The 16,906-nt window shown below is 32.2% G+C and overlaps 2 protein-coding genes and 1 long non-coding RNA gene across 4 annotated transcripts; all 3 read right to left on the reverse strand.

Moving 5' to 3' along the window:
- Positions 1-6,728: 6,728 nt before the first annotated feature.
- Positions 6,729-7,961, reverse strand: LOC140175553 (uncharacterized). Its single transcript, XM_072204059.1, has one exon. It carries the CDS (start codon positions 7,959-7,961, stop codon positions 6,729-6,731), a length of 1,233 nt encoding a protein of 410 aa, XP_072060160.1.
- Positions 7,962-12,801: 4,840 nt separating this feature from the next.
- On the reverse strand, positions 12,802-14,273 carry LOC112714918 (uncharacterized). Of its 2 annotated transcripts, none has more exons than XM_072204499.1 (5): positions 13,944-14,273; positions 13,751-13,865; positions 13,470-13,655; positions 13,289-13,392; positions 12,802-13,204 (listed from the first exon to the last, which is right to left on the reverse strand). In XM_072204499.1, the coding sequence occupies exons 1-5, from the start codon at positions 14,117-14,119 to the stop codon at positions 13,135-13,137; spliced, it is 651 nt and encodes a 216-aa protein (XP_072060600.1). In that variant the 5' UTR covers positions 14,120-14,273; the 3' UTR covers positions 12,802-13,134. The 2 variants fall into 2 exon arrangements, with proteins under 2 accessions (XP_072060600.1, XP_072060599.1); XM_072204498.1 differs by having other exon boundaries at positions 13,289-13,369; positions 13,944-14,272.
- Positions 14,274-14,588: 315 nt separating this feature from the next.
- Positions 14,589-15,517, reverse strand: LOC140175796 (uncharacterized). The gene is made up of 4 exons (XR_011866400.1): positions 15,369-15,517; positions 14,976-15,245; positions 14,805-14,904; positions 14,589-14,713 (listed from the first exon to the last, which is right to left on the reverse strand). It is a non-coding gene; the product is annotated as an uncharacterized lncRNA (long non-coding RNA).
- Positions 15,518-16,906: the final 1,389 nt, after the last annotated feature.

Raw genomic sequence — 16,906 nt, forward strand, 5'->3', positions numbered from 1 at the left:
TTGTCAATGTCAAAATCACCGACAATCAATGCAGCAACCTCATCTGTTGATGGTAAGTTATATCTTCTACCATCCTTTCCCCTTTTTCCCAATAGTCTAAGTTTAATTGTTGAATTTGATTCTTTGCCCATTGAATCCCTAACCATGCGGAATGCCTTCACCAACACAATCTTTTCATCCAGCATCTTCTTAAGATCTCTTACAATGTCTTCATCTATGTTTTTGTTATCTTCACCCCTGCATGTTTTAAATAATGTCAAGTTTTTTAAACAACGCTCAATTATATAAGGTTAATTAGTTTGATCTAAACCCTTGAAAATATTTTAAGTAAAATAAAAAGGTTATAGATACTTGCCTGATAGCTGACATCCGGTTGTGCACCTCATTTTGTGAATCAACTATGTATAATTGGGCAAATTTCGCATTATTCCCTTCTGGTGGAATTAGGCTACCTATTAGATGGTAGTTTTCGCCACAAAGAATGAATGTAGGTGGACCTCTAGAAGTATTTATACCGCGGTCTATTTTGGCACCCATTGAAGTGAATTGAAACATGCTATTATATGACCTGATGTTATCACGAAAATGCTTGCTCTTGGGGTTATTATTGAACAACAACTCATACAAAACTTTTGGTGCTTCTGGTAGGTGTGGCAGTTGGACTTGACCTCCTTTACAACACATCGTAAATTTTGGTTGGTCTGTGTTATAACTTTTGTTTATCCTTTCATCGTACCAAAAAAGGGCAAAGCAGTGTTCGCATATATACATTGCATCTCCCATGTGCAAATACTCTAAAATTTCAATATTAACATGAACGGAAAAATCCATTAATTACATGCATAAATATAATTTGCAGTTTTAATAATAAATTGATCCTTTGAATATCTCTCAACATACCCTTGCTTGCCTGCTCCTTACAACTGGCAACTCTAGCATCCCTTGTTGAAGCCCTTCCACCTATGTCATGCATTGGAAGATCATTTCATTATTAGAACGGCTTTGACAAAATTTAATATATATTATTAAATATCTTTCCCTAATTCTGATGTATATTGCTAAGAATGGCTTAAATTTTGTAGTTAAGTGAACTTGTAAACTATTCAGTTTTTGGATAGTGAAATTCATAGCCATTTAATATCGTACCTTTGTTATTTTCTTGTCGATGTATGACAGTGATTCCTATTTTGCGAGTCCTTGACTGCTCTGCATCCATTTTACAATGGGGCAAAAAGCGGTTCTTCATTATTTATAAACGGATATGACAAAAATATCTAACACATATAATAAACTAATCTTGGTTGATATTGAGTTTAGGACCATACATCAATGCTTAAGTGTCATATATTCTATATCTATTTAGTATTTAGGGGGTTTAAATTCTCTGGTTGTAACTTTTAAACCTCATATATGAATTTAGTAGTTTTCATGATTTTGAAGTTTTATTCCACAAACAAAGATTAAGGCGTAGGCCTTATAGTTTCGCATATTAATGTAGGCAAATGCAGATCGGACATATTGAGCGGAGTCGTTGAAGCTGGCAACTTGGGTAGAGTTAAAGGGCACAGAGTTAATATCTCCAAGGGCTTCGAGATTTACATATAGACATATGCTAATGCGGTAAGATTGACCATTTAAGCATATATTTCTAGCTGGAAACTTCATGGTAGTTTGCTATTAGATATAATTCCTAATTAATGAATAAGACCATTTAAGCATACAAACACATCGACAGTAACTATGTCTGTGTTAAGGATTACATTTTTTTCTTATCTAGTCTTCTTTGATATTAGCTAGTATGATAACTATAACTTCGAATACAATCTCCCAACCATGATGGCATTTGAATTGGTTGTTTCTGCGGGTTCCATAAGAATATATATACTTGAATTTAAGCTTAATTGGTTTATAACTTTAACTTAGTTCATCATTTATTTATTATTATACATATATTCACATGTATTTAGGTGCTCCTTGATTATCATGTTTTGATCCAATTGGGTATACTCAATCAAATCTTGTAATAAACTACAACTGCTAACTATGGAACAGTGGATCAAGCTGAATGTAAAAATTGCTAACTATGGCTGTGGTAGGTTTCTGAAAGCAAAGGACTTTGACATTGAGAAGACTATTCAAATGTGGGAAGACATGTTAAGGTGGAGAAAAGAATATGGAACTGATACCATCCTTCAGGTTAATGCTATGACTTTATGAATCTAGAAAACTTAGTAAAAGTTTCAACTTTCAATGGATGCTTCAAAGTGTTGGAGATTAATTACTTCAGTCCTGCCAATTTTTTTTCTCTTTTTCGAAGGTGTCGGTTAAATATTCCCGGGTTTCTGTTAAGGGAGGATAGAATTAATTTATATAAGGGAGGAGTAAAAACACTTAAAAAAATAACTTATTTGCTACACTGTTATATTTAAAATATTTCTTACAATTATCTAATCTTGGGTTGTTGTGAACCTTAGTATAAATGTTTGACTTATATATATCATCTTAGTATAAATGTTTGACTTCAATAAATATCATCTTTAAAGTTGGTACAAAATGAATACAGGATAACACTCACTGACTCTGTGAATCTGAATCATATATTGATTCATGAATTGAAGGGATTGACCTCTCTAGAGTAGATGATAGACGGATTCTTAAATGAGTACATAAAAGTGGGTACTAATTTTATTCAAGATACTCACCCATTCACAGATCCCACATACTTTTATGACAGAAAACTTGTGCTATAGAACAATTTTTTCGGTTGATGAAGTAAAATAGGTTACTGTAAGTTTTTACTGTTATACAGATTCATATACTCTTTGTATGATTTGTATATTTTAGCATTAGCATGGATTCTGTGCTTGGTTGGAAGCTATTTCCTAATTGTTCATGAATTTTCACAGTATGTGCAGCTTATCTATTGTGGAATTTCTTTGCGTTTAGTAGTGTTGCAACCCATGGCTGCTGATTAATGTAGTAGAATAATATTTTGATCTTATCTAGTCTTATTTGATATTATCTAGTATGAAAACTATCACTTTGAACAAAATCTTTCAACTATGTTGGCATTTGAATTGAATGTTTGTGTGGGTTCCATAAGTTTTTTTTTTTTAATTTAAGCACGACTGATTTATAACTTTAGCTTAGTATTTGTTGAATAATCATGTCTTCTATTTTACTGAATATAACATGTATTTTGGGTGCTCCCTAATTATGATATTTTGATCCAGTTGGGTACACTGCCACAAATCTTATAATACACTACAAATGATAACTATGGGAAGGTGGATCAAGCTATTTAATTGGAAGCTATTTCCTAAATATTCAAGGATTTCCGTGGTATGTATTTGGACATCAAGTCTAATTATTTTCTAACATATAGACATATGCTAATGCGGTAAGATTGAGCAGAGTGGTAAAAAATGGCAAATTGGGAAGAGTTGGAAGGCACAAAGTCAGTGTCTCTGTGGGAGGCATAGGTGAAAGGGGAAATTGAGAGAAAGAATGATCGGCCAAGGATGGAGACCAAGGTTAGTACCTTCGTTTACATACAAATTTGATAAGTTATATAACTTTGATTTGCATTTATCTTACAGTACTTGTTAGTTGGTATGATTCATTAGCTAATTCGATTACCATTTGTGTATCAAGCCTATATATATAGACCATAATTAAATAAAACTGACCTTTAAATGGGCCATTTCTGGGAGCACAATTCACTTGATTTTCATTTGAACATATGTTGTTTTCCTTATTCACAATCAACCTTTGCTTCTGAATGTTAACCAACTCAACTACAAATTTTATCATGTTAGAAAACATATAAATTAATACAAAAAGATAACTCAGACTAAGTTGCGACACAGATTCATATATAGTAACTCTGAACTGTACCTATTATAACTCAAGTGGAATAAGCAAGTTATTCTACAACATACTTTCTATAATTCCTACCTTGTGGGGAAGACGTTCCCATATATTGTCTTTTCTTTGCTAGCTTGTTCGCTCGTTCCATCCTAGCATGCCTAGCATTGTCTGTCAATGAAAGATGTTTGCTAAATTACTATATTTAGAATGCATAAATTAGTCGGATGTGTAGTTTGTTACTATTAGTCCATTACCTATACTTCTTAAATTGTCTTGTGTTGTTAGATTTGATGGCAACAATATCCATTTTTGGTTGTTTTGTAAGTTACTGTATTCATCCCTCTTCATGGTTTGCATAACAATACTTGGATAGAGTGTGCAATCTGCTAGAGTAGCTGTTACATTCCCTGTGATGACACAATCTATAGCTGAATTTGCCGCTAAGCAATAGTAAAATACACTTGGCATAAGTGAACAATAATTACCTTATAGTGATTTAAGAACAAATTAAATTAATTATTATTGCACTTTGTATATAGTTATGTAACTCAAGTTGGGTCTATACATATAATTTTTTCAGAAACTGTTTTCAGTTAGATCCCTTCCCACACCATTCACACAGATTTACAATTAGATCACAATTTGCACATTAATAATTGGATAGCAGCAAGAGCTGAAATAAAGCATTATTTATTCAGGCTTTACCTTGAGGTATATGTTCTATTGCACGTTGTTTTTTCTTGGCTAGCTTGTTAGCTCGTTCCATCCTAGCATGTCTTGCAGTATCTGTCATATAAAGATCTTTTCTAGTTTACCTATCCATAATCTAAGTAAGATTTTGATTTCTATTTTGCTAAAATATAAGATTACCTGTGTTAGTTATATCTGCTAGAACATATGGTTTTGTTGCCAAGCTTTCCCGGATCTCATCGTTTTGTAGATTGTTATTCTCGGTAAAATACCTAAAGTTGCCAATGGTACTGCTAGAGCTAATCTGAACCCCTTTGTTGCATTGCATATCATCAACTGGCTGACTCCAGTCAACCGATAATAATGTTGATGACAAAGTCCCTGCCATGATACCTTTGTTACCTTTCTCACTTATAACACCATTTTATACAACTATTTAGAGATATTCAAGGTACTCTTGTAGTGGTATACACACTATAACTGAAATTTACCTTATTGTGGATAAGCTATTTTCCAACTGTGATGAAAATAAGTTCGTTTATATTATGTTAAATGAAAGCATGTTATCCATATTTCGTACCTTGAATTTCACTGTTGCTTGACCATTCATTCATACAAAATTGATCAACCTTTCTCTTATTTTTAAGCGTGTTTCTTTCCTCCATCTCTGCACATTTCAGATTAAACAGGATTGTTAATATTCCAAACATAGAGAATATAAGCAAAAGAAACATGTATGCTAGAAACCATGTCTTATTTATGTTAGAAATCATTATACTTCGATCTGTATACACTAAACTTTGTTCCATTCGTACTAACCTAAATGGAACCAAGATATTTTGACTTTCTATTCTAAAACTCATTATGAAAAATAAATCTACATTTACTTATACCTTTTGACCTTGAGTTCAGTGGGATATCTTTTAGTAGCCTTCCGCTCATAACTATATCTGCATTTAGTCCTTGTGATGATTGTATTGCGTTAGGTTTTCTTCCCCAGCTTTAACTGTTGAGGACTTTTGCCGTGGAAGGCTCCACTTGTGTCTAGTTTTTTTTTTATCTCTCTTTCTCTTCACATGCTATGCTTTGGTATCTGTAACAATTAACTGGTAATAATGGTTGTGTGGGTGTGCCAGGTAATTTTAATACGGTTAAGTTGGTCTTACAAACCTATGTGAAAATTTAAAATACTATATTGTTCATTGATTGGCCTCATTGTTACTACTTTATTCCACATCTATCATGATATTAAACCTTTATTGATATAAACCGGTTAAATACCATGCTGTAAGACTAAATTCATATGATATATAATTATAAATCATTTTTTTACTACCCTAGTAATAGCTATCATTGGTATATATTATGAATTATGTAGTATCTTTTTTATAGTCATTAAGTCAGACTAATTTTAGCAACCTATTACTAAACACACCTCCACAAGGCATCCTAACTTTCTTTTTAAAGATGATCCATAATATATTATCTGTTTTTCAAATCATCCACAGCCAATGATTTCTTTCTATAAAACCCAAGTATCGTACTTATAAGGCCTAGTTATTGTACATGTCTACAAACCGTAGTTTAAAGTCGTTCTTAGCCTTGGGTGTGAATATGTCATATACAAAATTTATAAAGTCCAGTATATGATAACTTGTTTATGAGCCGAATATACTTTTTATGTTAAAATGATATTAGTGTAATCAATCAATTCTGTTTAGTTAGATCTAGGTAATGTATTTATTATTGATAATAGATAACCATTATCAACTTAGTATTAGGGATATTAAATTAAGGTGGCATGTCTTAATAAATTTACAGATAAATATGTAAAAATTAAGTATATACAAATGGGTATATATAGGAAGTTAACCATATATATTACCTGCTACAACTAATACTACTACTTTAATATCAAAAATAAAATGATAAAGAAACCTGTAAACCCTAAACCTTTAAGTTGTTACAAAATTTAGAAGAGTGCATAACATTGATTAACAAACTAACATTGATAACTCTTTCAAAATCAAAACGAACCCAATAGATGGTTATATTGAAACACAAGGGATCTAACTACATATATTCTACCCTATTGTCTAAATAAGCAAACTAAACAAAATAAATTGCATTTAAAACTCAGGAAGATCATCTAAATTGATCATAGAACTCTAAACCATGTATAGCCCATCTGAATGCATTGTAATTGTCTTCACGTTAACATGTTCCTGCCATGTGCGTTGAACCAAATGCTCCCTTCTTGATTCCATATATTTTAGCCTCGAAATCAGGAAGTCTGTTCGCACGGCATCATTTGCACTTCCTGACCCGTCTCTGCACTCCATGACTGTTATTATGTCATTGCCTAAGAACAATGAAGGAGTGTATGGGATTCCAAGACCAGAAACTCTAATCATCCTCTCCCAATGGATGCTGTGATCACCATTTCTTTTCATTTGCCAGACCAGGACTTGCCTGCTGAATGCAAGATTACGGTATGAAATATACCCGACACCATCGTTGAAGTAAGTTAGTGAGTTGTAATCAGATGGCACGTCTGGGGGGATCTTTGCCTCATGGAACATCTGGATGCGGAGGTTGAACGTGACTATGGATGCTGGCTCAAAGAAATTAGCTCCCTGCCACCCAATCCAATAGACTATCCCATTGTGCACTATATATTTGGGCCCAAGTTTCTGGACATCACTCTTAAACATACCGGAATGAGTCCATTCTCGTTCAAATGAAGTGTAAAGAGACCATGACATATTTCTTTGTCTAAATGCACGCTTGTAGACATGCACAATACGGTACTCGATTTCGTCCTCCAAAAAACCAAACGCATATAGAGAAACGGCATGAGCGGAATGCTTGCTTGCTTCATCGGTTACGTACCGCCTCTTATCCGATACTGGATTCCATACAAGAAGCCGAGAATTAAGGCCACCCAATGAGATCTTTATGCATATGATTCCGTTCTCAGACCCAATGACTGAATATAAGCCATATTGGTTAGCATCCATTGGGACATTGAACTGAACCTGGCGACCCGAATGAAGATACGCTCGAACGAACCAAATCGAGTTGTAATCACCTGGGGGATAGCCAATGCCTACGATCACACTCTTGCTTCGATCTTTGTTTTCCTTATAGTTTGCCTTCACGAACAAATTAGTACACAGCCTGAAATTCCAACCCTTGCTTAGCGTTCTGCACTGTCCAACTGTCTTAGGATCTGCCTTCACCATGATCTTCCAGATAAGATCCTCACTAAGGTGTGGAAGTTTTTTCATATTGGGTGGAGTGTCACTCATTCTAGATATACAGTTTATTACGGAGCCGCTAATGGCTCTTAGTGTTTTTGAGTAGAAATTATGGTTCTTGTAACCTTTCTCACAACTCATGACATATATATGTTTTGAATGAGAATATCAATAGCTTATATTGACATCTAGAAGGTGTCATGCAATGGGTAAGACAACAAACTGCAAAATAAGATATTTATATTAAATATTTAAATAAGATTATATTGACTCTATGCATGAATAGACATTGCTTTGTGATTACCTTAATAAACACAGGCCAATTGCTTTATCATCCATGCAAATCTAATGACCATTGGATATTAGTAACATTAATGGGTAAAAGTATTTATCTACACTTTTTGTCATTTGTGCACTATTTGGGGCACCTCATATACTTCTTTTAGAAACTGCTAAGGATGTATTGGAAGCAACAGAGTAGTACCTAATTTTGTGTATGACTTGTGCCATGAGTCTTGCATTTAATTAATCCATCAAGAAAACTTTAAAAAAGTTCTTTATATTGATGAGATTTTTATCATTCTCTATATGTGTCGTTACCCTATGCATGTGTGATAATCATTTTGCATTACATGTTACTGCATCATAATTTAATGACCATTGGATATTAGGGACATTAGCTAATTAAAGTATTTAACTATAAGTCTTCTCTCTTGGGCACTCTTTCGGCACCTAAACTCCTTCTATTAGAAACTGCTAAGAGTGTATTGGAAGCAGCACCTTAGAACCTATGATTGTGAATAAGTTCTCCAATGAGTCTTATATTTGGTTAATCAATCACGAAATCTTTAATCAAGTTCTTTCAATAGATTGGTGACCTGTTTTTCATTCTATGTGTCATTAGCCTATGTATGTGTCATACCCATTGTGTATTATATGTTATTGCATCATAATTGAATGACCATTGGATATTATTGGCATTTGCTAGATAAGGTTCACCATTACTGGTTTTATAACTTGGTATGAGAAATAATTTTTTAGTGGAATATGTTTTATAATGTTAAGTCTTCTCATGTAACTGAAAGCCCGACTGTATTGTATGCCTTGTTAATCATGATCCACAGTTTATATTTATCTCTTAAAAGTATCTAAATACAAAAATAGAGATCACACACCTCTTTATTCTTTTACAGTTGCACAAATAGAAATGATAACTTATTTGACTACATACCTCAACAGGTATGATTCATAAGGTGCTACATTATCTTATGTTGCAATGTCCTACTTTATGTTGAGTTTTTTTTTATATTTATTTAAATATTGCCTGCTGCTATATTCCCGATAAAATGCATTTTTGCCTTCTCCTTGTTAGTGAATTAATGCAAATCCTGGGAACATATCAACATTGCATTTTTTTCGATGGTCCTTATGGTTTTACTGGGTCAATGCACTAATTGTGTTTCACATCATTAGTTTGCATAATTTTGGCTTGGACAAAGTCTCTTTTCAAAAAAGGTAATAGCAGTCTTGTTTGAACAGAACCCCATGTAAACAAAGATGGGGATAAATATACAGATAATTGCTTAAATTTGACAGATTTACGATGAAGTATTCATCTTTATTTATCATGTTATATTATAAGAATGTGTGCCATTTTGTCCAATTCAGACTATGCCAACTCACTGCATTCAACTCGTTTATTTAATTGAAATCTTTCAGAAAAAAAATGCTTCATTTCAATCCTACTTCACCATTTTGAGCTTTAGTCACTTTGAAATATCTTATGATGTGTCAAGTTGATACCTCAGATTTAAGTGCAGCGTATCTGATCAGCGTTGATTTAAAATGGTGAGGCTCTTGATGTGTGTCAAAATGAGCCACCCTATCTACTATTACCTTAACCATCATTTAAACTCTCAGGATAGTCCAGGCTTTCTTTAATCGTTTCCCAAAGAAACCGACTTTGAACAAAGTCCTGCATTTCACTAAAACATTAAGGCAGCTTTAATCACGTCCTTTGATAGTTGTAGACGGGTGACATTTTTATCATTGTATGCATATTTTCTCCTATATGTGTGATAGAGATTTTGCTTTACCTGCTACCACATATAAATCTAATTGAATCCAACTGTTGTCCACTTTCGAATTTACAGATAAGTGGTCTAAATCGGTTAACCATTCATGGTATTATCACTTTTTTTAAGAAACAACCTTTACTTGGGATACAATTTAAAGATATATTAAAATTAATTATGCATCTATGTGAATTTTTGTGGGATCAAGTGCCCATACTATCATTCTTAAAAAATGTTAGACAGTAAATGTGTGCATATATATACCCCCATAAAAAAATTAGATTTGACCCCAAGTTAAAATAATGAAACGATTTAATTAACTCATGTGTGAAAGAAAATTATAAAATTTAGTATCACCAAATAACAAAATTTTAGATATATATATATATATATATATATATATATATATATATATATATATATATATATATATATAGATAAATAAATAAGTTCTGCCAAAAATTATATAATATTAGGATACCATTCAGTTAGAAAATTTTTTCGGTTTAAGATTATATTGGTGATTATTTTTTCTACTAAACTATAATATTAACTTGTAAAAAAAAAAAAACTCTTTGGGCTCATAATATATAACGTTTTTAATTTAGTTAACACTCTTTAAAAATACAAAGAATTGTGTATTTCTATCCATGTACATATGTATCTGTTTAACTAACAAATTTGATAGTGGTTGTTGCCAGTAACAATGTTATTAAATATCAAGCTTATTTTTTTATTTAAATAGTTGAATAATGATTAGATAGACTATAAAATATATAATACCTTATGAAGGGGTTGATGGTCTTATTTTAAATAATTACATTGCAGTTTTCATCATATAAAATTCATAAAAAGCGTATAAATAGTAAATACCATTCGGAAGACTCGTCTAAAAATTTTCTCGTTAAAAGTTAACATATTGGTGGTCTTGATTAATATTATATTTATTATTATTATTAAATGTTGACAAAAATATACTCAAATTATACTATTAATAAAAATGCGTTCAAATAATTTAAAAACACAATAACAATACCCAACAGTAAATGTATATTTTAAAAAAATACCTTGGAGATTGAATTTGATATAATTTTTTTTAAGCGTAATTATAAAAATAAGATATTATTATACATAAAAATTGGTGATTTTTCGTTGAGTATATATTTTTTTGTAATTTTTTGGTTAACAACTAATAATTCTTTTAATAAATCACATAAAATTATATAATTAGAAAGAAATTATCAAATCTTAAGAATACTAATATCTCATTTTTTTAATTATGCTGGTGAAAATCTACATCAAAATTCAATCTCAAAGACATATTTTGAAAATATATATTTACTGTTGGTATTGTTTTTGTATTTTTAAATTATTAAAAGACATTTTTGTCCATAATAAAATTTGGGTACAATTTTTCAACCTTTGAAGAATTTGATAGCGTTTTTGCTGGTTAACCCTAAATCTAAAATTTTTCGCTTTTCCAAAATATGTAGAACAAAGGTTGCACATTGTAACCCTAATGAAGTCCTTTACAGTTGCACATCGTAATACACATCGTATTTCACACCATGTTATGTTTTTCTTTGATCAAATTGTACATCGTGTTTCACACTATGACTTTGCATGAATTTGGCTTACATTATCCCCTTCCTCAAGAAAGACAATAAAGGTTTACTTGTTTTAATTTTATGGTGTGGATAAAGATTTTGTTTCTTCCTTCACTATGAATAAACTTCACCGAATAGTTCACATATTTCTTCATCGTTTCCAAAATAAAGTCACATTTAAAAACCTCTTGGAAACTTGTGCCACACAACTCAATGTAGATATGTTAAAGATCTTGTGATGCAATTTATCTGCTTTATATAGTTCTGATAAGGTTTTAACAGCTTGGTATAGAACACTTTTATGGAAAAAGTTTCTTTTTTATCCATCTCATCAATTATAATTTCTCACTCCCTATGTAAGTTGACCTTTCCACATAATTTAATATAGTTAGATGTGTAAATGACGTATATGACACATTTTTCCTTTGGTCTTTGTGGGCATTAGTAGTCTGAACCTAGAACTGGCACTACATTAAGGATCGAGATTCTGGTTTGTAAACTTAGCTAAAATTGTTAGCACTACATCTGTTTAAATCCAGCATACTTGCTGATTTTGCATTCATGTGAATATAAAAATGTCTCGCGTCTATTTGATTACAATACTTCAATAACATGGACTAATTCTTTTTGTCATATATTTTCACTAATGACATCAATCATAAGATATTAAAATGATAAGTTGATTCTCAAATTCTCACCCTTGCATAAAAGTGTCACACTCTCTTATAAGTATACACTTATAAAAAATGCAACAGTGTTTGTAATGCCACTTTATTAGTTACATATATCATGGTTATATTTTACAAAATTTGCAAGATAGGCTAATGCTAAATTGATTAGTTTAGCACTAATACCTCTGCATATATGTACACACTCTCTTATAATTAGATACCTATCAAATTCTCCCTAATTCTTTGCTTAATGGTTTTTTGGCAACTACAAAACTATGATCACATCAATTATGTGTAATGTTTAATACTCATATGTGGATAGTTATTGTTATCTAGCTTGTTGGTTTGTCAAATTTAGAATGATTGGCATTGACTATTAATGAAACTTGTTTGATAATGTACTTAAGAGGTTTATGATTCAATTAAAACTTTAGCTTTAATCAAGTATTGACCCTTTCCCTATGGAAAATAGTGTCTGATTCTAGCATGACTTAGCGATAGCCATTGCTATTGTATAAAGTATCCATTATTATTCATATAATAAGACTTTTTTTTCTATTACTTAGCTAGTCATTTTATTATGTAACTTAACACAAAACAAATATATGAAATCACTATTACAGCCACGTGAAGAAAAATCCAGTGCCTGAGTTGTCATTCAATACTATTAAAACATATAGAATCCATCTTAATCAATATCTCTATTGTTAAGACTCTAAATCCTCATTACTAATTTTAGTTACATATAAATAACCCTAATAAGAACATTATCAAAACATGAAGACAATAATAGCTAAGCAAAAAGCAGTTTATAGATATCTCTGAAATAAGTATTTCATAAAGCTCATTCATTGCTATCATGAAGTTGCATCTTCTGTCTTTTTCCCACGATTGCGGGTAAGTTTGTTGGTTGAAAACCCCAGTTCTTCTTCATTCTCAATGTTGATGGGAATTTGTTGCTTTAAAACCATGGTAGCTGTTTTGGCTGGAGTTTTGCACTTGAGGCTTGTAACACTATCCTCCACAACATCCTGTCCCATGAAAAAAAACTGTCAATTTCCTGCAGATTTAACACAAAATAACCAGTTCTATAAAGTATATAGCACAAGAGTTACCACAGAATATTGAGAATCACTAAGATTGTTGATATCAACCATAGCTGCTGACAAATCCACCGAGTTACTGCACCCGGTATCCTACAACCATATTGGAGATATTCCTACTTAGATATTATAGCCAAATAAACTGCTCAAAGTCTCAATATAATCAAGGAACCTACAAACTTTTAGCACATACAGTTACAGTGGAGAACGTTTTATTTGGGAGATGCATTTCAAAAATTGTATCATCCTCGCAGACCTTCATCACTGTATACACCTGGTCATAGAGCTTGATGTTGGAGGATTTGACATTCACCTTAAAAAGAAGTTTTCTTTCTAACAGGCTCTCAAGAGCTGCAGGGTATCCTTCAGCATAAAGTTCCTGAAATTAAATCACAAAAGTCTAAAGTTATAGTTTATTTCATTGACATTTATATAAAGTACATGACATAATACTTGTTATAATTTACTATGAACCTCCTCATCCTTGATCTGTTCTGCTTGTCTACCACATAGTTGAACCGTTTCTCGATCCCATAGAAGCAGTGTTATGCTACCAGTGCCATCATAGGCCATCACCTCAACCTTAAACCTATTATATAAATTGCACAACTTAGTAAATTGCAATAACATAGTCCATCCAAAACATATTGTAAATCTGAACACAAACCTTAACGATGCACTTCCGTGAGTGTGGCCACACTTTCCACACTCGTATCTATTTCCAATTGGTGTTTCAACCTTCTTCGGACACTTTCTACATGATTTGTAAAACCAATCATCCTTGCCAGAATTGATTGCCACAATTGTTCCAGCAATCCACAAAGGGCCTTCCTGCAAATACATGAGGGTTTATGTAAATGCCATATCATGTAACGTGGATTTAAATAGGTGATGGTATGACCTGTGTTGAGTTTAGTGCTTCCTCTATTGTGTTCACCGTCACATCACCCCGCTTAAGTTCATCTGCCCCAGAATGTGAGTTGTTTGTGTTGACTTGACTAATTCTGACCAAATTTGAGGGTATAGCGGCAAGCCTCCTACGCGGTACAACGAAAGTATTTTTTTAATGCTTGGCTACATCTGACCGTTAAAAAAATTTGAATCTATAGAAATTGAAATGTGGATCAAACCTGTCACGAAAGTCGCGAACCTCCTCGAGATCGGGATTGATGCGTAGCTTAGAAATGTCGAAATGACTCTGTACTGAGGTTTTCTCTGTTTATTTATAAAGCTGATAGTGAGAAAACTTCTGACATCACTTAATGTGTACATTGTATTTATATAGTATAGGATAAAGGGTTTAGATTCATACCATTCCATATACTCGGTCGGAAGAACTGCAAGACCACTATCAATGGTTCAACTCTTCCATCATCTAGGTATGGTAGTATTTGATCAACCATGTCCCCAAACAACACACACCCAATACGATAATTACTGCAAATCAGTGTGATTAAACAGGTTTAACCCTTATTATCATTATAACACAACCTATATTATGTCACTATAATTCACGAACACAACTTACTCAAGATCTTCAACCAAAATAGCTAGACGCTTCGTTTCCTTCCCTTTGCTTGTGATGAGTTCCTTTGGATCTTCCTTTCCAACCACTTCACCCATAATATCTGCGATTTCCATCTTATTGTTAGGTAGTTATGAGTTATACACTAAGGAAGTGTAAATGTATTCGCCTCACCTATTAATTGAGAGTCATTGATCCTGTCAGCATTCAACAACTCTGAAATTTGCGTTAATCGAAACGCTTGAAGTGGGAAAGTTGGATTCTCCACCAAGAGCACCACAGTTCGGTGAGAGAAATTTAAGGTCCACCGATTCATAGATGTCTTGGTTTTTCTCTCTTGTCTACAACAATGAAATTTGACATTTTATACATCTTGAACTCATCAATGTTATCATTCCATCTACGTACCAACGCCTTAGGGACCGAAGCTTGGATCCTCCCTCCCTGTAAGATAGTAAATACAGCTCAGTTTGGAATGCATGTGTAAGATAGTAAATACAGCTCAGTTTGGAATGCATGTGTGAATGTATAAGATCATGTAGTTTATATTCAATTAATATTACTTGCCTGACTATCTTGAAGAACCATTTCAATACTATTGATCTCCTTAGGATTGTACCGGCAAGGAGCTTTCCATAAACGAACAACATGGACCAAAAAGTTCCATGCAAGCTTTTTCGGACTGACATCCATCAACAAATCAAACGATTCAGCCATGGTTAGCTTGATAAAGGAGAAACACTACAATCAGCTAGCCTTGACACTTTTTTCAAACTGGAAGAAGTGATGTGTAGAAAGATAGAGGTATGAACATTAGATGCATGCTCCTTTTTATAGTGAAGTCTGTATCTCAAAGACATAAAATGTCTGTTTCTGTCATCGTAATAACAATTATTTTTTATTCATTTCGAGATTCGATAATTTAATAACTATTATTTTTATTCTTCATTTCAGGTTCATAGATATGACTTACAATTTTGGGTTTGTCCACGTGTCAATCACTCAGCGCACACTTGTCGATTGAACAATCAGCCACTACTCCTATAATATATAGATAGATGCATTCAATCAATATATACTTACTTATATACCTTGCCTCCCCCTACTTCCTTCTTTTATTAAAGCCGCCCTCCCTTATATTCATCTATTTATTTACTATTTCTTTCATAATAATACTAATAATATTCCTACACAAAATTAAATTTTTTTTATATAATAAATTATGAATGGTAAATTTTTAAAGATGACCTAAATTATTTAAAAATAAAATATTTTTTTAACAAAACGTTAATAACATTTATACTATTATCATAACACCATAAAACACTAAAATAATTAAATATTTTTATATTTCACATTAAAATTGTTTATATATAAAAATTTTAGCCACAATAGTACGTTACCTATATCTTCTTTAATTTCGCCTCTCACTCAATTTCATAAGTTTTTTATGCTGCAAATTTTCCTTTCTCATGTAAAGCATATTAAAAGTGCTCCTATTGGACAGAGTTAGGTATCAAATAAACAACACATTCGGCAAATGCCAACTTAAAAGCAAATTTTAGGTTCCTTCATCATTCGTACCTAAAATGCTAAGGTTTGGGCACATTTATTTATTTCAACAAAGATTAAAGATCCATCCCTGGGCAAGAATTATAGTTTAAGTAAAGAAAAATAGCAATCATGCCACTGAGTACTGAAACTATAAAAAAATGTTGAACACTATCAAAATTATCATTAAATTTAGTAGTATTTATTATCATTAGATTTAGCATCGATTTTTGTGTTGAATACAAGTTATATTTGGTTTTAAAAATTATTTATCATCGAATTTAATGTTCCGATTATAGATCCAATGATGAGAAGTGCTACAATATATTAATTTTTTGGCACCAAGAGTACCGACAAATTTATTGTCGAATTTCGTCAACGATAACTTACTTTATTGAAATACTGCATTTAAACAATTTTTCATCAAAAGGTTTCACTAATAAATCTAACGGTAATATTGGGATTAATTTCAAATGTGAAACTCTTTCCCTTCACTTCTCCAAACTTATTCTCTCTCTTCTCTCTCTCCTCTCATAATCTCTTGTCGCCACTAA

Source organism: Arachis hypogaea, chromosome 10, assembly GCF_003086295.3.
Source record: "Arachis hypogaea cultivar Tifrunner chromosome 10, arahy.Tifrunner.gnm2.J5K5, whole genome shotgun sequence".
Taxonomy (NCBI): domain Eukaryota; kingdom Viridiplantae; phylum Streptophyta; class Magnoliopsida; order Fabales; family Fabaceae; genus Arachis; species Arachis hypogaea.

Bases quoted from the DNA above. Each gene is read 5' to 3' on its own strand.
- LOC140175553 (XM_072204059.1), bottom strand. From the start codon at position 7,961: ATGAGTTGTGAGAAAGGTTACAAGAACCATAATTTCTACTCAAAAACA.
- LOC112714918 (XM_072204498.1), bottom strand. From the start codon at position 14,119: ATGTATTTGCAGGAAGGCCCTTTGTGGATTGCTGGAACAATTGTGGCA. The intron at 13,866-13,943 runs GTTTGTGTTCAG...TTTATATAATAG, and splicing joins CACGGAAGTGCATCGTTAAG to GTTTAAGGTTGAGGTGATGG. The intron at 13,370-13,469 runs GTATGTGCTAAA...ATATGGTTGTAG, and splicing joins AAACGTTCTCCACTGTAACT to GATACCGGGTGCAGTAACTC.